The sequence below is a fragment of the Thermobia domestica genome, chromosome 5 (assembly GCF_964235325.1).
Source record: "Thermobia domestica chromosome 5, izTheDome1.hap1.1, whole genome shotgun sequence".
In the NCBI taxonomy this organism is placed as follows: domain Eukaryota; kingdom Metazoa; phylum Arthropoda; class Insecta; order Zygentoma; family Lepismatidae; genus Thermobia; species Thermobia domestica.
This window is the reverse complement of record NC_137458.1, coordinates 204,221,794-204,246,359: the sequence shown is the minus strand read 5'-3', so window position 1 is coordinate 204,246,359 and position 24,566 is coordinate 204,221,794. Positions and strand designations below refer to the sequence as shown.

General features: G+C 33.5%; 1 protein-coding gene across 5 annotated transcripts in view; it reads left to right on the top strand.

Annotated features, from left to right (window-relative positions):
• The window catches only part of Root (ciliary rootlet coiled-coil, rootletin), a 533,338-nt gene that overhangs the window by 463,381 nt on the left and 45,391 nt on the right, over nucleotides 1-24,566 (top strand). For all 5 annotated transcript variants that reach the window (XM_081759610.1, XM_081759612.1, XM_081759614.1 and 2 more), the window contains 5 exons: nucleotides 2,202-2,387; nucleotides 5,065-5,309; nucleotides 6,677-6,892; nucleotides 10,099-10,300; nucleotides 15,170-15,279. In XM_081759610.1, coding sequence (XP_081615736.1) covers nucleotides 2,202-2,387; nucleotides 5,065-5,309; nucleotides 6,677-6,892; nucleotides 10,099-10,300; nucleotides 15,170-15,279 — 959 coding nt within the window. The remainder of the gene's footprint in view (nucleotides 1-2,201; nucleotides 2,388-5,064; nucleotides 5,310-6,676; nucleotides 6,893-10,098; nucleotides 10,301-15,169; nucleotides 15,280-24,566) is intronic.

Below are 24,566 nucleotides of genomic sequence, written 5' to 3'. Positions count from 1 at the left end.
TACAGCAGAAGGACATGAAAAGCTACGGTGAAAATTCTGCGTAGACTAGCATATTCTAAGTTAAAAATACTAACTTACAAACACATAAGACCTCCATTTACTTTTCATATTCAAACATACATGCATGAAAATAATTCAAACCTGAAAGTTTCTTTCCAGGAAGTACAACATTCTTCTCACCTTTTGTCGCTTGGCCCTACGACAATTTCCAGTAAGCTAATTCCTTTTTTTCTCACAAACAGTTGTTATAACTCAAAGACTCGATGTTGACTTTATTTTCCGGAGGTGGAATTCTTCTTAACACCCTCTTTCTCTCTCTTACCTTGTCAGGTGATATGCTTCTTTTCTGTGGTTTGCGGTCCTTTGCCATGACACGTGAAAAAGGTTGTCTCTCTTCGTTATAAGCTGTCTTACACTGTACAAAACTTCTTATGTCCCGCTTGCATAGGCGAATACACTTTTTTCCGGGTGAGGTGCACAGAAAGAATATTAGATTTGTATCTGGACTCATTACTAAGACGCTTTATCAGTACCCAGAAAATTGTCAATGCGTTCCCTCGTTGGACAAAGAACTTTTACGAAATTCGTACAACTTATCATATGGTGCGATATATATAATAAAACGAAAGGAAAATATGGACATAACAATTATCACAAGAAAACGTCTCAATTAATGATTTTCACCAAAACACCTTAATATGTAACTATCACTAATTCAAATAAACATTATCATTTACAGGTTAAAAATACAGGAAAAGATAGACGAAGTATTGTGTATGCGTGTATGTGTATGTACAGCGTAATTATACTTCTGGTAATTGCTCCAACATTTCATGATTACAACTAAAGTGAATACAAATGGAGCAGGAGTAAGGACAGGCTCTGCTTCTAGTAGACTTGCCCGCCAGGTACCTTAGCCAGTTGCTGGTTATTGAGACAGCAGAACATACACAGAGAAAATGATCGGATGATAGAACATAACCAGTGGTAATGCAGACGTTCAATCACTAAACACATGATAAAGTTTGGTACATTTTTTTTCATGCAACAAACGTGACCAAAAGTATGCTAATCGTGTGATACTCACACTATACCCTTGTATAGAACAATAGCGACTGCCTGATCTTAATTTAGAAAAATTTAAAAAACGAACAAATTTACAAAGAAAATTAAACAGACGAATATTTTTATCTCTATTTCTTTTAGAAAAATATAAAATAATTAAATATACACAAAACACTAGTATTTAAAAATATTAACTCAAAATAAAAATCATCATACGTAAACCAACTGATCCTGAAGCAAAAGATCACACTTACAGATTGGGTAAGAAGAGAGAAGAGCATTTTTTGGTAACAGAACTGTTATAGTTTTAGCTTAAGGAACATTCTTAAAAGCATTTTAACCACAATCATATTATTTTAAACCACGCAGTGGAAAGCTGTATTTTTCTAAGCATCTGAATTATTATCTATGAAACTTAGCGAAGGAAAAGTAAAGGGCGCATTATACATTAGTTATTGTGTTCACTGTAAAGATTTTTTTTTTTTTTTTTTTTTGATAAATTGTCATTGTTTAGAAAAGAAAATCAGCTTGATACTCATAATATTGGATAAAAATCACAATCTGACTATCATTCATTCTGTTTTCCTTCATTGCCTGAGTGCTTCATTGAAGTGGTTAGAGAACATACTGATTGATGAACCTGCGGAACGAATAAATAAATTTTGTGCAGCGTGGCTAACGAGTAAAAAATAATTATTCAAGTGTCTTCTTAATTTATTATTAGTTATTTCACTATGGCACCCTCTTTTGTCTTCGTAAGACTAATTAGGAAGACGTTTTTAAGGTTAAAATGAAACGAAATTTTAATTCAGCATCCTGCAGTTATGCCTTATAGGTTAAAGGAGATTATTGAAACTCAAATGAATGGCTCATGAATTGATTCATTGGAAAAAAAAATAGAGGAAACGGAAGACTTCCGCAAAACCCATATATGCAAATCAATCACATTGTCGTATATCTTGGAATCTTACAATTCTTCATATCAGAGACAAGCGTTTTACCACTGAGCTCCCATATCTACTTCTCTCCACATTCACATTATTTTAAAGCTGAATAAATGTGTATTAAAATCTCTCTTAAGTTTATCAGGACTTAGTTGAAATATTTGTTTTAATTGATTATTTATTTCTCTTCAGTGGAAATCACGAGTGAAACTCTGAGAAAAGAGTTGACAGATGTAAGACGACAACTAGCAGACAGTAATTATGAAAAAGAGAAATACAATAGCTCAAACAAAGAACTGAGGGAACATGTCAAGAGAATCGAAGGAGAAAAAAGAGAACAGGGCAGATCACTGGAAGAAGCTCTCCAGAAAATCAGTAGTAAGTGTTCCTGTTGTTTATGATCAATTTCTCTAATTTTTCGTAGGTTTGTGTGCTTATGCAATAACGTTTGCTGTTTGCAGTTATCATTCTGTACTAGTAGTGCTTTAAAACTGTCGTTTAAAAATTTTTAACATTGATTTACGTTATCATTATCAAATATTATCATTATTAAGTATTCTGCTTGTTGGCAGGCCCTAGGACTTCTTCTTCTTCTTCTTCTTCTTCTTCTTATTATTATTATTATTATTATTATTATTATTATTATTATTATTATTATTATTATTATTATTATTATTATTATTATTATTATTATTATTATTTAAGTTTGAGCTTGGAAATGTTTCTTCCACGTTTCTCGATCTTCAGCTTCTTTTAACTCCGAATATTTTCGTCTTTTTTCCAAATCATCGATCAGTTGTGTTGTTCTCCTTCCTACTCGTTGCTTTCCTTCCATCTATCTTTCTACGACGGTATGAAGAAGACAATTCCTTTGCAAAATGTGTCCAATCCAATTGGCCTTCTACGAAAAATGCTGGCTAAAAGCGTGCTCTTCTCTCCTATCTATTTTAAAACATCTTCGTTTGTTACACTCTCTGTCCATTTTATCATCTCCATCTTCCTCCAATACCACATTTCGAAGCTCTAAATATTTCTTCTCTACCTTCTGTAATGTCCAAGTCTCTGAACCATACAGTCCAATACTCCATATATAGCACTTGACCAACTTCTTCCTTTGTCCAATATTAAGCCTACTAGTTAAGAATAATCTTTTCGTGTTGGAATGCTTCTTTCCCTATGGCAATTCTTGATTTCATCTCTTTGCTACAGTAATGTCTCTTATCAAAATACTTCCAGGTAATTCAAATTATGGACCTCTTCAAGTTCTCTTTGTTCTACTCTGACCCGTAAGAGCTCATTTTCACGTGATATTCTCATGAGTTTCGATTTTTTGATATTGATTTTCACTCCATATAATTTTGCAGTGTCCACTATTTTGTCACTCATCTCCTGTAGTCCTTCTTCGCTTCTAGCTATAATAACCGTATCATCTGAATATTTGATCTTGTTAATGATCTGTCCTCCAATCTTCAAATTTCCAATTCCCATTAATGCTTCCTTCATTAAATCTTCACTGTAAATGTTGGCGCTTGAACTAGCCGTTTTCGACCTTGGGTTTCCTATCTCAAAATGCGTATATTGGACTCCTCTATCACCTGTATAAATTTGACCCAAAAGGTTATGGACACCCTGTGTGTATATTTATTGCAGTGAATTGAAGTTTGGAACATATAGTTTGGAAGATTGAGTATGCATACGCTTTATGCTGTATATGAACCATACATCGTGCTCAATTTTTTATTGCCAGGACAAAAACAGAAAAGCACTGACATTCTGATATTCCTTCGTGTGTTGTGAATTTTGAAACTGGAAGTAGCTTTCATTGCTCTAGTTTAATCTTATGTTTTATATGCAATGTTGGTCGTTCTATATGGGGGTGAAATAAATAAGTATATGGAATTATATTTCTCCTTGGTTAGTTTACTTAAAAATGTTTCATATGAACTATGTATCCACACATAACTCATCCTATGTGATCAGCTGAACACCAACTTTTGCTTATGTTTCGCAGATTTTTTCATATTTTTATTCTTCCGTTTAGTTGATCTATTAGTGTATTACATGTACATATCAATAAAGGAATCCCGACTTAGGCGGTAAAAGTTAATTGCCATAAATCAGATCCGACATTGTACTTGAACACAAATAAACGTAAACCATAAGCACACTGGTGAGTCTTAAATGATTTTTCAGTCACGTGTATCAACAATTTTCTATACGTCTGTGCGCTTAGATTCTCTCCTTACCTATCCCAAAGTACAAACCATCGCAACAGTGCTCTTCTACAATTTCTGTGTAAGTATTTCCAAACTCCTTCCCTCTGACTCTTCCATATCCGACAGAGTTAGGTAGATGGGAGGACCTTTACATTACCATCTTATGTGTGAACTGAACTCCTCTTCATTTTCTGTTACATGCCACTCTACCTTCTCAATTTCTCATAAACTTATTTTACTATTATTTTAGATTTATTTTCGTTACATCTTGTTTATTTTTATTTTCTTATATCTTATTTTTTCCTTTTTCATCCATTTTGTATTAATTTCTCTTGTTTAGAAAATTTAGTTCTTTCACCATTATTGCTTTTCGCGTACACACTGTTCAAACCGTCCCATGATTTTGTATCTTCGTTCACTAAACTCCGAAATTATGGTCTGGTAACCAATATGGCGCCAAATCTGACGTTCCTTAATTACTGCTCTTTAATATTTCCTTGTACCTACTCCTTCTGCTTTTTTTGTCTGATGAAGCATCAGCTAAAGACACTTGTTTAGTTTTATTTTGTGTGTACAGTGTTTCTGGCTATTACTGGCAATTATCCATTTCCTCAAGTAAGATGAAGTGTTCTTGATAATCCTCCCATCTTTGTTTTAACTACTCAAAGGCGTCTGAACTGTAAAGTATACGCTACACCTGTATTTGTCATGCGAGTGATTTACCTCACCCGAATTTAACGTTTCACTCGCTATACATTCAGTTCATTTCAGTTATAAATGCAATAAATGAGGATCACACTAAAATATTTTATACGCATCGATGTAATTTGTTTTTATAGCTTTGGAGGATACGAAGACTGCCCTGGATTTGGAACGAACAAGGTTGCAAGCACAAGTTCGAGATATGGAGAGGCAGAACTTACAGTCTGGCCACCAGCTCCAAGCAATGGAGGACGACCTTCAGAAGGTCCAGCAGCAGAATTCACAACTGAAACAAGAACTCGAAGAGGTTAATGCTCGCCTTAACAGTGAGACAGAAGAGAAGGATAGAACTCAGCAGGAGCTGCACCAGCTCAAAAAGCAAGTAAGTCAGTAAACATGTACTAGGCTCACCTTACTCTTAAAACTTATTCCATTATTGATTACATCTTGAGGAAACGCAGAAACAATCTTGCGTGTTTCCTCTTTAAAACACTTATTTCAGCAAAGTACTCTTTGGAAGTGTTTTGTTGTGTTAGATACTCCCATTTGCAAAGCTGTTGTGCTATTTTCTTTTTTTTTTCTTTTTTTTTTTTTTTTTTAAAGTTACAACAGAACAAAGTAAACATGTAAATATTTTTCTAAAGTGTGAAGAGAAACGTGTGCTAATAGTATTTCCAATTGATACTACAAATTACAGTTGAGTGTATGTAGTTCTCAAGCCAAAATTGTTTAAACTAGAAATTTGAAATTGGAAAAAACACATGATTTATTACGTAAGATACCACTAAGGAAGGATTTTTAGAAATTGGCGTGGAAGAGTGGTCGGTTGGGTATTGTAGTTATTATAATAAGATTTCCATATCTCGGAATCGATTGAGTTTGAGACATGAAATTTGGTATTTAGTCTGTTCATTTAGAATAATTAACCACCTGGTTCTGTGTTTTTGATATTTGACCCAGAAGGGAAGAAAAAGGTGTTGGAGATTTCGATGTGGAAGTGGTGAAATCGAGAGTTCCAATAATTATAATGAGATATCTATAGTTCGGAGTCTCGTAAGGTTAGAGATATGAAATTTAATATTTGGACTTTTAATTTAAAATAATTAAATACGTGTTTTAGCGTTTATGTAGATGACCTATAGAGGAGGAGGAAAGATGTGTTGGAACCTATACTAGGTGTTCTAATTTCGTACGAGACTCCGGGATCAGACGAATTTTGGTGTGAAAAATGTAGAAGGATGTACGCAAAACATTGCTCGCGTTTTAACAGTAACACGTGGGAGCATAAAGGTGTAATTTCGATTCTATGTAAGTGAATTGATGAAAAAATAATTATAGTCTGACTTACGAATATTACAAAATAAAACTTATTCGGAGTAAAATTAACCTCAAAAAATCTACAAGGGAATAAGACAAGACAAGAATTATGGAACATATCTGAAGGAATCATTGTAATGTATGCGATAAAATTTGTTGATATCTTCTTAACAAGTTCAAAAGCAAAATAACTATATTGCTTGATACATAATACAAAACTAGTTTAGATAAAATCAGAAAACGACCGATGCATATTTTTTTTTTTTTTTTTCTGCTTTTGGGAATAGTGATTACATCTTGATAAAAGCAAGCCAAATAAAGCTACTTGAGTACACCGAATATACTTTTTCTCATTTCAACTATTTCATGTTAATTTTTAGAGTTTATTATTTTTGTAGAATGTTGATGATAGACATTGAGCTATATTTTCAGGTAATGGAGCTGGAGAACACTTTGGAGCTGAGCCGACAGGATCTAGGTCGACTTCGTGTCCGAGGAGACGAAGAGGAAGAAAGATGGCGAAGAAGAGAGCAAGAGTTGATGGTTCGTCTTGAGGATAGTCGATCAAGAGAAAGAAAGCTTGAAGATCAAAAGCATAATATGGAAGTATGTTTAGCTGATGCTACGCAACAGATTCAGGAACTCAAGGTAAAATCAATCGCCTTTTATTGTAATAATATTCTATGTATAATATGTTGTTAAAGGTTCATTGCATTTAGTTGCAATGTTTATTACTTTTTCCCTGAATTCGAAACTGTGGTTTTGTGGTGTGTGGTTTTATTATCGTCTCAGTGTGCGGGTAGTTTCGGCTTCCATCCGCTATTCGAGGTTATTGACACATCACACATTGATAATCAGTAGATTCATATCATACACCAATGAATTCAAATTCTTGGATTCCTCGCACAGTGGTTATGCAGCACAGTATATTACTTTGAATACGCAGACCGTCACATTCTACTATGTCATGTAAGATAATTGTCTTCAGTCGCTTGTGAGAGCGATGAGTGGTCAGAAAGTGTCTTGATCCATGGAGCAAATAAAGATTGTTAAGTTTTTACGGAAAATGGTATCTCAAATTTAAAAATTTTGACGAGACTTCCAGGACTGTATGGAGAATATAATATAAGACCTTATGGAGTAGGAAAATATGAATTATTAATGAGCACATTTCAGATTTCCATGAACTTCATGAATCACTTTCTAATTTTCAAGTCCTGGCGACACTGTTTTGAGACTGGAAGGAATCATTTATATCGATATTCTGCATGGTCGCAGATCAACTTTTACAAACTGCTATTTCCATACATTTACTTCCAGTGAACAAATGCCAAGGAGAAAGATTAAGAAAGACGTGGCCGGAATTCCGACCCCAGGTCTTCAGTGTCCAAGAAACAAACATTAACCATTAGGCACGACTGAATTCTCGAGAATTGTGGGTTAGCCCACTGTTTCAATAGAGTCTCAAGTGAAAACAGTTATCAACATTTTATACGAATAATGTCTCAAAGTATATTGTTATCGTTTACAACAGAAATGAAATATTTATATCTACGTACACTTGACAAATGAGTAAAATCACGTAAAGGCAAAATCAAAAGTAACAATAGAAAACATTTATTTTTAAAATATTACGAAAGATATTTGTCCCCTCTGAGGGTTGACCTTTAATTTGATATATTATTGTTAAATATGTTCTAAGTTTACTCTCCAGTGAATTCTCTACAATTTCCTATCCATGACCTATATACTGACTTCCTGCAGGCCAAGTTGCAGCTGCCGAAGAATATATGGAGAGAGATCTTTCAGTCTCCTTTCCAGATTTTCTATTTGTGTTATTCTTTTGTAAAATTATACGATATGTACTGGTAAAATTGTAAATTATCCCTAAGATTTAAATAGCGTACATTTTATTGCTAAAACATATAGAGGCGAGATTTAATATGTGGAATATGAAATTAATGGCTCATCGAGAGAAAGAGCAAGAGCTGATGGTTCATCTTGGGGACAGTCGATCAAGAGAAAGAAAGCTTGAAGATCAGAAACATAATATGAAAGTATGTTTAGCTGATGCTACGCAACGCATTCAGGAACAACCTTGATTGTCCGCATCTCATACTCGTAGAAGACAAGGGCTTCCATTAGACGAATCTTTGTAATGAAGATTATTCCCAAAGCGGCATGTCCTGGAACAATTCCTGTTCTTTTTTCTTTCTCAGAGCCTTCAATATGACTGGTGCTGACCCAAAATAGACGAGACCATCCACTATATCTAATTCGCTCAAACACCCTTTATGTTTATCCTGTGTTGATCAACCAGTTACCATGAGTTTATAATTGTTTAAATTAATTTTCAACCCATATTCTCTATTTACCTTCTTGACTTTTGCTATCATTACTGATACGTAGGTTGGATGTAAAATAAGTGCAACTCTGTTCTCATGTTAGAGGTTTGTGTCTTAGCATTACAAGAGTTCCATAGCTGATAAGGAAATGTGAAGCGGTAAAGTGGAAATGACTGTGTGTTATTCAGTCAAAAGCAACAGTGCCGTAAAGTAGAGGAGGAAAGCGGAAACTCCATAACAATATGTTTCAAAAAATGAACATCACGTGTGGAACAAGATTGAAGTGTACGTATGCGCAGTGCATAACAATGTTTCCAGGGACTTCGTGAGGACCTTGTCGCCAGAATGAAGGAACCATTTCACTAAAGCACTACGACACAAGAGAATCGCCTTGCCATGTGGAACATCGACAGAGATTGATTCACTGACGCTGTACTACGCTTTCTGCACGTGTGACAGAAGATGATAGAGATGGGAGACGATACATTAAAGGAATTTAACAGATGTTTTTCTGTGCATAAACGCAGGTTCAAATAATAACAATGTTGTCATTATTTTTTATCCAGCTCTTGTAGCTCTTCTTTACAGCTAGCCATTAGAATTAATGATGCCATCTTCAAATTATTGATTTTTCTTCCACCGATTGAGATAGCTCCAGTCATACCATGGAGTAGCTTTCTCATTATATACTCACTATAAATGTTGTTAAGCTGTGGGGACAAGACATAGTTTTGCTTGACACTTCGAGGTACACTAAAGAAATACGTTTATCTTTATAACCACAACGTTGCAGCCCATGTATTTAATAAATTAGATAATGTGGGACCCCAATTTCGTCAGTTGCTTATCACAGCTACTTGCAGTTAACACAATCTAAGCTGCTTCTGTAATCAAGAAACCAAATAAACATAGGAACAGAAAATTCCTCTAGTTTCCTCAGATGTTTGTCTTACATTCTTATCTGCTCTCGCGCTCCTTTTCCTTCGACGAAACCTGCTTGTTCCTTAGATGGCATTAGTTGAAAGTGAGACTTCAGCTTTGATTCAGAATCTAAAGGAGTATTTTGTAGGTATGTGAAATCAGGGAAACTATTCGATAGTTAGAATGGTTTTCTACTTAGGCATTCTTGTGTAAGGAAATGAATATTGAGGTTATCCAATCCTGTGGCCATTCTCCATCTTATTACACAATGATGGAAATATTTCAACACCTTCCTCATCTACGCGTACTTCTTTAAGCATTTCTACTGTTATATTGTCCACACCTGTGCTTTATTGCCCTTTAAGTGTTCCGTGACATTTTGTATCTCACCTCGTATGATTAGTGAGTCTCCCAGGCGTTCTGTTTATCCATTCTATTAGAGGAATTATTTTTTTCATGTGACTTGTTTATTGAGTATTAATCGTAAGTTTGAAGTATGTAATTTGAAGATTCGATTATTAAATCGGTTCGTTTTTGTTGATGTATGGTTAATGATGAATTAGTATTATCTTCATGTTTTAACTTCAGGCAAAATTGGGTGGTGCTGAAGGTAGAATCCGTGCTTTAGATACTCAGTTGATTCAACTGGAAACAGCAAAGAAAGAGGTAGAGCAGAAACTGGCCAGTGTTGGATCCACTCTAAAGAGAATAGCCGGAATTCAAGTCGATGGCAGTGTAAGCCTTCCTTTTAAACTTCTGAGTCCCACTAGAAGATGGAGTCCAGCAAGAGGTAAGAAATGTGTAATAATAATAATAATAATAATAATAATAATAATAATAATAATAATAATAATAATAATAATAATAATAATAATAATAATAATAATAATAATAATAGTTAAATTCCTCTTTAGGGGAATACCTTTCTTCTTTTTCTTCATATCTGTCAATCGAGTGTTTCTTCCAACTTGAGTCGCCTCTCGCTCCTTTCTCGAGCTTACATCTCAATTTTTTTTTTTTTTTATCTCGTCTTTCTCCAGCCGGTAAGACTAACACGTTCTCATTTCAGGAGCACACCATGATGAACACCTGATTTTCAGCAAGATCATGATATGAAATTTTCTTGTAAAATATGGAATAAAGTAAATGCCTTTTCTCAAATTTTGCTTTTCGCAGCTTCCCCTCACACTTTATTCAGACAGGACTGGCAATGTACGAATTATTTCTACATTAGCGTGCTTAAAAAAGCTGTGGAGCATTTTTGAGTATTCTTGTCATGCATGATTTTATATGTGTAATATATACAAAAGCTGTGGAACAATTGAGTTTCTTTGTCAAATACTCATAGAAATACATGGAAATTAACTGGAAGGTTTCTACTGCCATGATTTAGTCCAACTAGCTGTTGCCACAGTCTATGTTATTATGGGTAGAAATACTCAATAGCATGAAGAAGGTCTTTAGAAGTTCAAGAAGCTGTACGATACCTGCTACGACACCTTGAAAATTGGCATTTTTGGAGAAGTAGAAGAGATTACATATTACAAGTTACAATTCAAGAACATGTGTTCATTAACCACTATTGCGGGCTGCTATTTAAAAATAAATAAATAAATATATAAATAATAATAATAATAAAAAAAAAACGCATTGAGAGTTTCTTATTTCGCTAGACGTTTGAAAATCTGCAACCTCGTGTGGAGGAAAATGAAATAGCAGGATTTCCGGAAATGAAAATGGTAAATAATATTTTCCTGTTGACCATTTTGGCATGGAAAAACTGAAGGTTGTTGACCAATATTCACTCTGCGCTAGTAATAACGAATTACTTTATATTAAAATTGAACACTGAACATACTGAATTGTTTCGTTTTACGTTAATACGGCTACAATCAAAGTAATAAAAAGAAAAAGTCAACATTCGTAATCGTAATACGTATAAATGCTAGAGTGCATACAAAAATTTTCAGATTACGGTGGTACACATCAAGTGCCATCGTAAGGTCAGGGGCGCACCCGCCGGGTCCAGACCCTCCCCTAAACTTCGTAAGTTGACATACATTTGTACATTTCCTTAATTAAATTTAGAAAAGATTGATATTGTATGAAGATTCGATATTACATTTCATCTGTTCTCTTTCTTTTCTTATGAAAAAAAAACTAGTTCTACATTTTTCTCTGAGAATATAGATGATAATACTTAACAATTATTTATCGTCTTTTCGAGTGTAGAATAACATCAGTTCAATACCACGCGGGTCAGTCAGAAAGTTAGTTGCACTCCTTCGTAAATGTTTTCGGACAAAGGCTATTTTAATGAAACTGTGTGGTAACATTGTAGATATGTAGCTGTGTCGTGTGACGTAGCGGCTTTCACGAGGCAAGTGAAAGTGTTCTGATAATCAGTCGTAAACATATATCGACAGCTGCAAGTAGCGTCCAATGTAGTGATTTGTTTTTTGTTGGAGAAAAGGTGTAACTGCGCTAAAATTTATCGGCAGTTGTGGAAGTATATGGTGAAAATGCAATGTCACGTCAAGCTATCACGAAGTAGTTCAACATATTTGAGAACAGACGTACAGATATTGACAATGCTGAGCGCGGGGGAAGACCATCAACTGCGACAAATCCGGAAATCGCTGCGCGTGATCACCTTCCTTATATCCCAGACCTTATGTCCCATGGAAGACGAATTTCAAAGCGACGATACCACTCGGATGACGAGGTGAAAGCAGCAGACCAAGAATGGTTATCGGACATTGGAAAAGGGCTTTCTTTGCAGAAGGCATAGAAAAACTTGTACCACGCCTCGACAATTGCTTAAATAACGGAGGTAATTACGTTGGAAAGTAGATTGTGAATGGAGCTTTACGGTACAAATAAAATTATTGTAAAATTTCTACTCTGTTTTATTTTCTTCAGCAGTACAACTAACTTTTTGACTGGCCCTCGTACATAGACGTAGTGTCTTTTAGTATTGTATCCCCCTTTCCCAAACTTTGGACGTCTCCCAACAAAAAATACTGGGTGCGCGCCTGGTAAAGTCCTACGAAAACTTGTTCTTTTTTCCTTTGGACTTAAAACAGAAGGTAATTACTTTTCTAATATTCAGAAACTATCACTTGTGTCCATTTTCTTTTCTGGGTTACTAATACTGCTGATCTGAAGGGAGTGCATAGTTTTTATTCAATAGAAAGAAGTCTTCCTTTCACAGACATTTATCTTTCCTTTATTTAAAATTAAGAGACTTAAACAGCCTGGTTTAGAATGTTCTTTTCTAACTTGCAAACACTTTTTTTTTGCTTCAGTGCTTAAAGTAGATGTTTGTTCTTTTTTCTTTTAAAAAAATGTGTTAGAAAGTAAAGTTTAAAACAACCATTTACTTTATTATATATTTTCCAAGAAAGTTTTATATTGAATCATATATTCATTGTGGTGTCCCACTGGAAAGGGAATTATTATTATTATTATTATTATTATTATTATTATTATTATTATTATTATTATTATTATTATTATTATTATTATTATTATTATTAAGTAGTAGTAGTAGTAATGGAAGGAGGACGAGGAGAAAAAGGAAAAGAAAATAGGTAAATTTTATACAGGGTGTTTCAAAACAAAACCCACAATGTTTAGGAGATGATTCCTGACACCAAGATAAGAAAAAAAGTACTGACCAACCTGGGTGCACAAACGCTTCCTTTCGAAGTTATAGGCTGCTGAAAACATGAAAAAATTAACTTTAAAGGTTTATATCTTAAACTATGGAACCTATTGTAGTCGGGTCGAGACTTCACTTAGGAACTAGTATGTGCCCTTTCCAAATATCATTGTTTCAGAATCCTGCAGCACTTCCGCAACAATTTTTATAGAGGTAGTTGGTGAGTACTTCAAATTATATGCCCATAGCCAAACTGCCTGTATAAAAATGGTTGCGTGAGTACCGCAGGATTCTGGAACTTGGATATTTGGATAGGGCACATATTAGTTCCTAACTGAAATCTCGACCCGACTACAGTAGGTCCCATACTTTTGGAGCTATAAACCTTTAAAGTTCATTTTTTCGTGGTTTTGGGAGCCTATAACTCCAAAAGAAAGCATTTGTGCACCCAGGTTGGTGTCAGGAATCACCTTCCAAACGTTGGCGGTGTTGTTTTGAAACATCCTGTATATATATATCCTCCATCTTTTAATAAATAATAGTAGTTGTGTCATGCGTTAGTGCCTTGTTGAATGTCATAGCATTCAAACAAAGACTGTTTCAGAAACTTTTAAAGAAACAAAGAAAGAAAAAGGTTAAAATATTACATGTATGTATATTGCCATGTTGTTCATTGTGTACAAATTTTAATAGTCAGTATTCTGCAATTTTAGTGCCAGTTTTACACTGCTATAACATATAAGTTCATTTCAAATACCGTTTATTGTATACAAATTGTAAAAGAAAAATTTTAACCGAATGCGAACTGTTTTATTTAAATGCTTGTGTCTTTGAAAATATTTTAAGAGGTAGAAGTGCTGTTATAAACTAACCTGAAATGTATTTCGAAATTCATTAATACTTACTCTTGCATCATATAAAGAAAATAATTGAAGATTTGCTCTACTGTAATACTGAGTTATATGTTTTAACATCACTTAAAGTGAATACACAGTTGTCATTTGAGGATATAAAAAGGCTGAGAAAAGTTTACTTAAGCCAAAGACAGATTTGATGTACAGAGGCACACACAGTCATGGATGACAATTTTAGAAGTTTGGTATCAGCGTTATTATTTCTGCATTCATTTCAGATAATTTAACTGGATAGCCTAATTATATTCCGGTAAGGTAAATGGTTTTATTATGGTAATTAACTTATTTGGTACTTTAATTTGGATTTATTTAATTCGTGCTTGATTAACGTAACATCAGGCAAAGTTAACTACTCTACAAATGGATAATTTAATACCATCTAATTTTACAAAATGTTAAGGCAGTTCGGAGATTATCTTAGAAATAAAATCTACCTAATTCGAGAAAAAATATTAACAGACAGGGACAACTATATAAAAATTGAAACCTCATCTGTTTGAGATAAGAGCTACAACTAACAAGATGAACAACACCAAAAGATAACCTCAGGGGAAGTTACTTAAAGCTCTTCTCTGTGCGCCCCACAATTTTCTTTTATTTTAGTGAATAAGTCAAAGTCAATAAAAAATATAAGAAATTGGATAGAAAGCCAGGTACTACCTATAAATGTGCTATTAAATAAATAATTATTATTCCAAGGCCAGTTCTTATAGGAGAAATTTATGTGTGCAGTTTATGACGTCATTATTGCAGGTGACTGAATTTTTTTCATAATATAGAAGTAACCATTAGTTCATTTGATAACATTTTGAAAGCATTAAATGATCCATTTGCCAAAATTATTATGTCGTTTTTCGTTATTAAGTTATTTACAAAAATTTTGAAAAAGTGATCAACGTAGCAAAGAGCCTTTAACTTACTTTTTTATGCCACGCTATGCATCGAAAGTAAACATCCAACCAAATATAATGTGACAGTCTTGTTTCGTTTCAAATATTGACAGTGTCAAATGCGTTACATGCTTGTTTATAATGTGTTTTTATAGCCAATGAGATTATCTTACCTTGTTTCATACTTCCAGTTCAAGATCAAGGTGATGTCAAGAGTGAAGCAGTGGATATTGATCCAGAAGTTGTCAGAAAGGGAGTGCGCTCGTTAATGCAGCAATTTGCACAGATTGAGCGAGAAAGAGTAAGTACACAGAAGCGTGAAGGAATAATATGTCATAGTAACTCAGTTTCTAGAGCAATCATTCAGCAATCTTAGACTCTAGGCCTTCTTGTCCGTTGCCAGATTTTTTGGTTATTCCACCTTGTTTCGAGCTGCTTGTACTAACTATAAAATAATATAAATAATTGTACTTACTTAAAACCTGTTTAGTGGTTCATCTTCTCTGTATTAAAAATGTTTATTTTATCGTATTCATTGGTTAGTTATTAGCGTACGCGCCTTTGGCGTGGGAGACCCGGGTTCGATTTCCAGCGGGAGCTTATGTGGTTCGGATTCCACGTTAATCAGTAGGTCCATGTCTCATATAGCCTCGCTGCTGAAAGGGACGCTAAACTAAAACTCAACTCATTGGTCAGTTGGTTTCATGTAAGATTTATTTAAGAAAAGAAAATTGTTTTAATAACATATATATATACTCCAATTCGACTAAAATTAATTGGAGTGTGACATAAATATAGAACAATGAAACACATATACTCTGAGACTCCCACCCGGCAGCGTCTAATTGATGTTGTTAATGTGCAGAGTATTTAACAATAGTAAGGAACAAGATGGAAATAATGATTCCGTAGTAATCAGTCATTCATTTGAATTAATGATTTCTGTAGTGATCACTCATTCACTTGAATTAAGTTAATAATTTCCCTGTGATGTCCATACTTATTTATTTATTTTACTGTTGAACTTTACGTACCAGACTACAGTATTTTTGCTAAGCTTACGTGTTATTTGTAATTTCTCTTTTCTCCTGACATCTGTTGTTCACTTTAAAGTTATGTTCTGCACATTGTCAGAGTTTCTAAGTAAGGAACGAAGGCTGTAGATAAAAGCCATAATTTTTCTGTGTTTCAGTTGAATGATGAAATTATGATTATTCATTATACCGTTTTTTGTATGTTAGGAATTGTTTTGTTAATAGGTGATTTGTATAGATATATCTGAATGTGGTCCACAAACAACGTGATTCACATTAAAATTAAACTCTGTATCTAACTCTATAAAAGAAATACCTTCACTGTTTCTGTTCCTTTCTGTGGCTTAGATAAGCAAATACATGTCTTCACATTATTACTACTTGGAATAATATAGATTATTTTCTTTTATCAACTTTTATTTTCTTTTATTATCTTCTGTATTGGATCATTCTTTTTTTCTACAACTACTAGTAAGTGATTGGTTAGTTGATTTAGTTTAGCGACACGTTCAGCGCCCAGGCTGTATGACATATGGATCCGTAGCTTAACGTGGTATCCGAACCACATGAGCTTTCACCGGGAATCAAATCCAGGTCTCCCACGCCGAAGGCGCATACGCTAACCATATAGCCATGAGGGAATACAACAACTAAATAATGAGATATAATTTATAAACCAATACACAAAATCCATCTAGTAATAACTGCATATTTCCGTAGTGTAATCTGTAGTGTTGTTCATAATTGATCGAAATGTGCTTCTGCCAACACTTCATAGCAAAAATGCTCAGTGAATCAGAAAATACATTGTGATACGTTAACATATCGTGTAGCTAGTACGAGAAAATTGTTACAAGAACTCTGTAGAACAAATGCACATGCACATATGCGAGAGAGACATGTGCATATGTGCAAGAGGCTACTACTGCCTTTTTCCCGTTCTAGCCACTTTTCTCAAGCGTTTTTCGAGTCTTTCTCTGAATTAATATCTTGTTTAGAATTTTCTCCGTTGTTTCCTGGTTTCTTTGTTTGCACATGTTCCTCACCGAAATTAACACACTTTAATGACTTCGCTTTAACCACTTTCGCAAACCGTTTTCCGCTTTTACCACTTTCGTGAAACGTTTTCAGACATTTTGCAATTGCAAAGGAAGTACTTATTTCGACACCCTAAACACGTATAACTCAAGCAAATCTTCTGAACTACTCTAACTGAACAAACATCAGAGATTGCTGTGGCATAGCCACATGCTACAAGATTTTACTATTGTTTTCCACCCTCTCCTGTTAACAATTTTTCCTCAAATATTTTTTTATCTGAATGAAACCAAAACAACAAAGGAAAATCCTCACTTTTACCCCTCTTTTCTTTCGTTTCTTTCTTTCTTTGTTTCTTGTCTATTCTTGTGTTTTTCCTTGTAAATTAAGGAAACGAACTGCTGAGCATTTGTCGAAACCAATTGATCGTCGCTTTATTTAATGACAATGGCGACTAGAAGTGAGTGGTATTAAACCGTTGTTTCCTGTTATGGTTAATCCTATTGGGAACTGCGGTGAATGATTCAAAATAGACGATGATAGGTCTCGTGTTTTGTTATTTTTATTAAGGCCAATTATTTATTGGACTCAAATATGTCCATTCCCTCTTAACTCTTGAACTAAGGTAAAGTTCAATTTTTTTTCGGAACCTCCTTTTACGATTGAAAAGGAACTGATTCTTTTCAGTATTGCCTGGCTCAACCTGCAAACTTTGGCTTTGGGTCAAAAAAGACATGTGAAAATTGTGGTCATTGCTATGTCAAAACAGTAGAACAATATTTCAAGGTGTGGCCCCGCGTAGCATAGTCGCTAACGCTCTCGCCTTCGGTGCGAGCGGTCCCGGGTTCGATTCCCGGTGGGGGCACGGCCGAAAAACTGTAAAAACGCTTTTTCAGGCCAGTCACCCTGAATGAGGTTTTCCTGGGTTTTCCTCGCATCAAAAGGGCCAGGGTTCATACTGAAATAAATCCAATCCCATAGACTCAATTTTGTTACCTGCATCACATAATTTACACGAATTTCTGTTCACATTTATTCTGTTTTCAGGCATATAAAAACATGTGTACCTCTCAGATTTTGCCGAGGACAATAAAAGGGTAATCTACTTAATAAGAATACGTTATCTTCCTTGTCATCAATTAATTTTTTTAAGATATAATACTCGCTGTATAAATCTCCTATTTTCAAGTGACACTAATTCGAATTTTTTTAAAAGTTCATCATAAGTAACATAACGAGTTTGGATACCATGTATTTTATATGCAGTATATCTCAATAACTTATTTTGAACTTTCTCTATTTGCTGTTTCCGACACTGATAAAATGGATCCCAAACAATCGATGCATATTCTAGTTTCGATCGAACAAATGCATTATACAATAATAATATAGTCTCTTGATTTTTAAAATAACGTCTTGACCTCCTAATAAAACCCAGCATTTTAAAAGCTTGGTTAGTTATTATATTTATATGATGTTTAAATTTCAAATTAATATCAAACCAAACACCTAAATCGCTTATAATTTCCTTTCTTTCTAACGTCTGATTTCCAATAGTATATTCAAATATTGTGCGTTTTTTATTAAGAGTAAAAGTCATTACATAACATTTTCAAATATTCAACTGAAATTTATTTCTCCTACACCACTCATTAAGTCTATTAACATCTGTTTGTAATTTAATACAATCACTTTCCGTGCGGATTTCTTTGTATAATATGGTATCATCTGCAAATATTAAGCATGAACTATATTGAAACATTTTGAGTAAATCATTTATCATAATAAGAAAGAGTAAAAGACCCAAATTCGATTCTTGAGATACCCCAGAATGCACTGTGTATTCCTTAGATTTAATATTATTAAAAATAACATATTGAATGCTTTCATTCAAATATGAATGAAACAATTTGACCAGTTCTTGCAATATACCAAACGTTCTCAGTTTACTAAGAAGTACCCCATGGTCAATCAAATCAAAAGCACGTTTGAAATCTGTATATACTACATCTACTTGAGACCTTTTATTGAAAGAATCATTAATTACTTGATTTATAGTCAGCAAATTTGAAATAGTTGATCTATTGCGTCTGAAGCCACATTGAAAATCCGATAAAGAAGTAGATACATGATTAAACATATGTTTATAAATGATTGCTTCGAATATTTTAGCAGGAGATGATATTAGATTTATTGGTATGTGATCTTGCATTAATCTTACCGGATTAACCTTAGGAACCGGGCAAACCGCTGATATTTTAAATTTCGTAGGAAATTTACATTGAATCAAAGACAAGTTAAACAGATAAGTCAATGGTTTAATAAAATATTTTTACAACCCTTAAAAATATAGGACGATATACTATCATGGCCAAACCATCTTTTACTTTTCATTTTGTGGGAGCGCGGTGGCTCAGTGGTAGAGCGTTCACCTCCGGTGCTTGGGGTCCCTGGTTCGATATCAGCTCGCGCCGTGTGGACTTTGTGGTGGACAAACATCGTGCTCGTGGGTTTTCTCGGGGTTCTCCCGTTTTCCCCACTTTCTTCATTCCACCATTTCATTCATTTCTCATCTTCACCGTCTCCTTTAGCTTAACCGGCATAACCGTGGGACGTAAAACTTAAAGATTTTATTTTTTTTCATTTTGTCTATTGCTTCTCCAACTTCAGCTTCGCAGACCTTGTCTAAAACCATTATATCTACAGTTCAAGGAATTTCAATAGAACATATTTCATGTAGATCTATATTAGATGGTTCACAACTATAAACAGATTGAAAGTGTGTAGCAAAAGCTTCACATTTTAAGTTAGCATCAATAATTTTTCGTCGTTATACTCAAGGACAGATTGATTCATATTAACTTTTGAGCATCTTCTATTATTTATGTAATTCCAAAATTCCTTAGGTTCATTAACAATATTCGCTTCTACCTGATGATTATAATTTTGAAAAGCTAATTCGATGTTACATTTAATTTGTTTCCTAATATCTACAAAGTGCATGTAATCAAAGTAACGCTTAGACTTTCTAAATTTACGTCTAATGAGATCTTTTTTCTTTAAGATTTTTATTATTTCAACAGTGAAATAAGGCGGGTAGGAACGTTTACTCTTAACCTTTTCTGGTGCGCTTTCATCAAGTGCCTTGTACAATTCAGAATAAAAATAATTAACACCTTCATCTACATCATTAATTACGTATAAGGAATCCCAATTCTTTTCTTTAAGAAGCTGATACAGCTTCAGAAAATCACATTTGTTAAAATTATAAACTGCGTCACCAAGTTCGTTATAGATTTTACAGTGTTTTAGAAACTGAATACTAATACTCAAACTCAGGTGATGTCTATCTTCTTGGACAAAGCAAACGTCGGATTTGGAAACTTCAATATTAGGTATGTTAGTTAATACTATATCTAAAATTCTATTGTTTACATTTCTAACAGTATTTAATTGCGAAAAGTTCAAAAAGTTCAATTTGTGTAAAACATTAGTTTCCAAATTAGACAAAGTTACGAAATAATTACCATTCATATATTCTGTTAAGAGCCCAAGATTGAGATAACCGATAATGAGAACCTTATGGGACAATGATAGTTCTTTGAATCTTTCAATATTTCTAAAAAAATCTAAATAATACTTTTCTTTTTCTATAGGGAGGGAAATATATTACACAAACGTATATAAAAGTTGAATTAGATAACTCAATTCTGACCCACAAATCTTCATAGTTCGGTAATTCAAATTCATTTAATCTCTCTGAAGTATAATTATTGTTAAAAGCTAAGAGCATACCACCCCCATCACGCGTTCCGCAACGTTCCAGATCTCTATCCTTCCTAAAAACTTGGTACTTGTCATCAAACAGTTCAGTACTAAATATTTTAGCTTGTAACCATGACTCAGTAATAGCCACATAATCAAAATCATACATAGTTGAGCTCAGATAAAAATCATTAACTTTGGTTTTTAAACTGTTAACATTTTGGTAGAATATATCAAATGTGCTATTAACTACTGACATACTGCTAGAATAGTTTGTAATATCAATAAATAAATAAATAAATAAATAGTGATGTGAATTTTTTTGAACAAGTATTCGAGCTCTTCTTACACAGCAGAATAACAAATATTTTCCCATAATGCTATATAGATACATAAAAAATACAATGTACCAGTCCTCATACTTAAATAGATTTAAATAGTATAGTATCATTAAAAATATTGAAATTACTAATCTGCTTATTATTCTAAACATTACACCTTTCAATTCACTTCACATAATATATTTAATTAAATATGTATATTTAATACACTCTTTAGACGTAATTTTCGTTTACTTACTATCATCATCCAAGTATATTACTCAATTAATGGGCAAAGTGCTGTCTCCTTCATTGATGGAATTAGGGAAACCTGGCAAATCATCTTCAGTTTTTATAATCATTACCGGACTACTTTCATTTTTTCTAATTAAGATTTGGCCACTAGCACTAACCCAACAAAATTTGTGGTGAATATTTCTCGCAGCGTTTCTTGCCGTTCCAAAAATGTTGCTTATTTCTAGGGGATAAATTTACATTCACAAAAATGTTTTGATCATCATTCCCAGAAATCAAGTTATTGCTAACCAACCCTGTATTTCTTTTACTTAACCACCTATCCCTTACCGATCGTGTCTTGAACTGCACAATTATTGCTTTTTTCTTGCTTTAATTAGTACCACTAGCTGAAATGCCCGTTCTTCGCACGGGGGAAATATGTTTATAGGAGATAGGTGACTCGCTATAAATTGATTTGTGACTATTTAATAAGTTTTGTATTTTTATGTATGAAGTGCACGGTTATGCAAAAATGGAAAATTTGGTGAACGGAAATTCATTTAAAAAGAAAAGCAACAATAATGATATTAAATTCAAATGATGAAAATTGTAGTGAAAGAAAAGTCTAGTTTGTATTTAATGTTATTTTCATTTTATTTCATACTTAACCAAGTTGTTTTATTACAATACTTGCTTATAAACATGTGTTATCTTATTGTTTGGTGTTGTACACTAATGTTTTGTTCATGCGCCTGCGATCGTTGTCTTTCACCAACTTCACTCATTGTAATTCTACGTAGTTCTTTTTTTAATCTTGTTTCTTCAGCAGTTTCTCTGTGTCTGTTTGTTGCATGTCTCACTCGATCCTCTTCTTTAATTTCTACTTGTTGCACATATGTTAAGCTTTTCCTTAATGTATTCATTCTCTTCCGTTGTCACACTAAACGTGCTTCGTGCTTCTCATCTGTTTCTTTTCTTTGCTGTTCTTTCTATGTCCTTCTTTGAGTCACCAGTGTCAAGATTACCTCCTCTTTTACGTTTCGGCATTCTGTTTAACGTTATTATTACTTAACACTCTTAAATTCCATTTAATACACTGTTCGCTAAGTTCTACCTTTAGCACTTTACTTTCACTTGTTACGTTTTAAACATATCACTGGCATACAATTAACTGTCTGGCAATTTTGCTTTTCCTTGATCAGATCTTATATTTTAAAAGTTTCTCTGGCATATATTAATTTCCAATTTATAGAGAGTAATTCATTTCCTATAAACGTATTTTCCTTGTGCGAAGAACGGACATTTTAGGTACTTTGTAATAATTCTGAAACCATCATTATATTTTCAACGATGTCTGTAGACATTATATCTTCTTTTTTTTATACAAACTTGTAAATAAATGTAATGACTCAGACTCCGGTCCATCGTTGCCTGTTAACTTTCTTTGGTGTTATTTGAGCACACTGGTGCCAAAGAGCATTAAGTAATTTGAAGGTGAAACTGACATGTATTTAACTTTCTGTCAATGTACCTCCCAGAAAAGTTGTTTCTCAGTAATCTATAATTTTAGTTAATTATGCTTCTGAACAAGTAATTCTTACCGTAACTCTGAAACATGTTTCTTTGTGGAAATAGTGTCGCTACTCTATATAGACTCTTCTTGTGTTGGCGCATGGCGATACTCAACCTGGAACAGGTAAACTTCAGAGGCGCCACAGAGATAATTGTGTTTAGATATGGGAGACAGCCTTTAGTAGAAGTAGTAGTAGTAGAAGTAGTGCAAATAGTAACAGTAGTAGTTGGTAGTAATAGTGGTAGCAGTAGTAATAATAGAACAAATAGTAGCAGTAGTAATAATAGAGCAAATAGTAGTAGTAGTAGTAGTAGTAGTAGTAGTAGTAGTAGTAGTAGTAGTAGTAGTTGGTAGTAGTTGGTAGTAGTAGTAGTAGTCAGTGATGAAAATTTTCCGATTCATAAAAACATACTCCACTTATTCCTACATCGTTGTTTAACCGTGATATGAGGTGGAAAATTTTCTTCTATATTTTTCCGGAAAATTTTCCGTTAACAAATATCAGTGATCAAGTAACAATTCCTCAGTATTCATAAAATTGATTGAATTCATGTATAGAAATGTTAAGAAGTGAAAGATCGTTTAAAGAATCTGAAAATTTTTATGGCTCAAACAATTTTCAGTACTATGTAGGAACAAATGAAACATTGTTTCATGAGTCGAAAAATTGTTTGTCCTGTACAGTGATGGGAAAATTTTCCGATTCATAAAAACATACTCCACTTATTCCTACATCGTTGTTTAGCCGGGACGTGAGGTGGAAAATTTTCTTTTATATTTTCCCAGAAAATTTTCCGTACTAAAAAAATATCAGTGATCAAGTAACAGTTCCTCAGTATTCATAAAATTGATTGAAATCATGTATAGAAATGTTAATAAATGAAAGATCGTTTAAAAAATCTGAAAATTTTCATGGCTCTCACAATTTTCAGTACTATGTAGGAACAAGTGAAACAATTTTTCATGAATCGAAATAACTTCTGTCTTATATGGAAAAATTGAAGAAATTTTTATGAGTCGGAAAATTTTCATCATTTTGAAGCAAAAAGTAAAACAACTTTTTGTGAATCGGAAAGTTTTATTGCTCTGTAGAAACAAATAAAAGGAATTTTCATGAATCGGAATATTTTCATCACGATGTAGAAACAAATGAAAAAACTTTTCATAATCCGGACAATTTTAGATATTACGTACAGCGATGTTAGGTGGAAAATTTTGCACTATATTTAACTGCACATTCAGCTATATAATTCAATTTCTGTAGAGGAAAGTTAGGTAGCAACAAATTATCATTTTCCAATTAGCTTTCGGAAACCAAAAAATTTTCTAATATTTCAAGTTGGGAAGTAAAAATATACAGTGTTTCTCTCTCTCTCTCTCTCTTTCGCTCTGTGTGTGTGTAAAGTGCAGGGAACATACATCGAATTCGTAGGGAACAAATATCCCATTCCAATATTTAAAATGTAACAAGAAATTGAAAAGAAACCTTTGTGAATTTATCAATTTCAGAAACAGAAAATTCCACTATTTCTTCACATGTAGGCCTGCCTATGTAATGAAATAACTACATAAAAGTTCCTTATGAAGATTATTTTTGTAACAGAAAATAAGAAAAACTGAT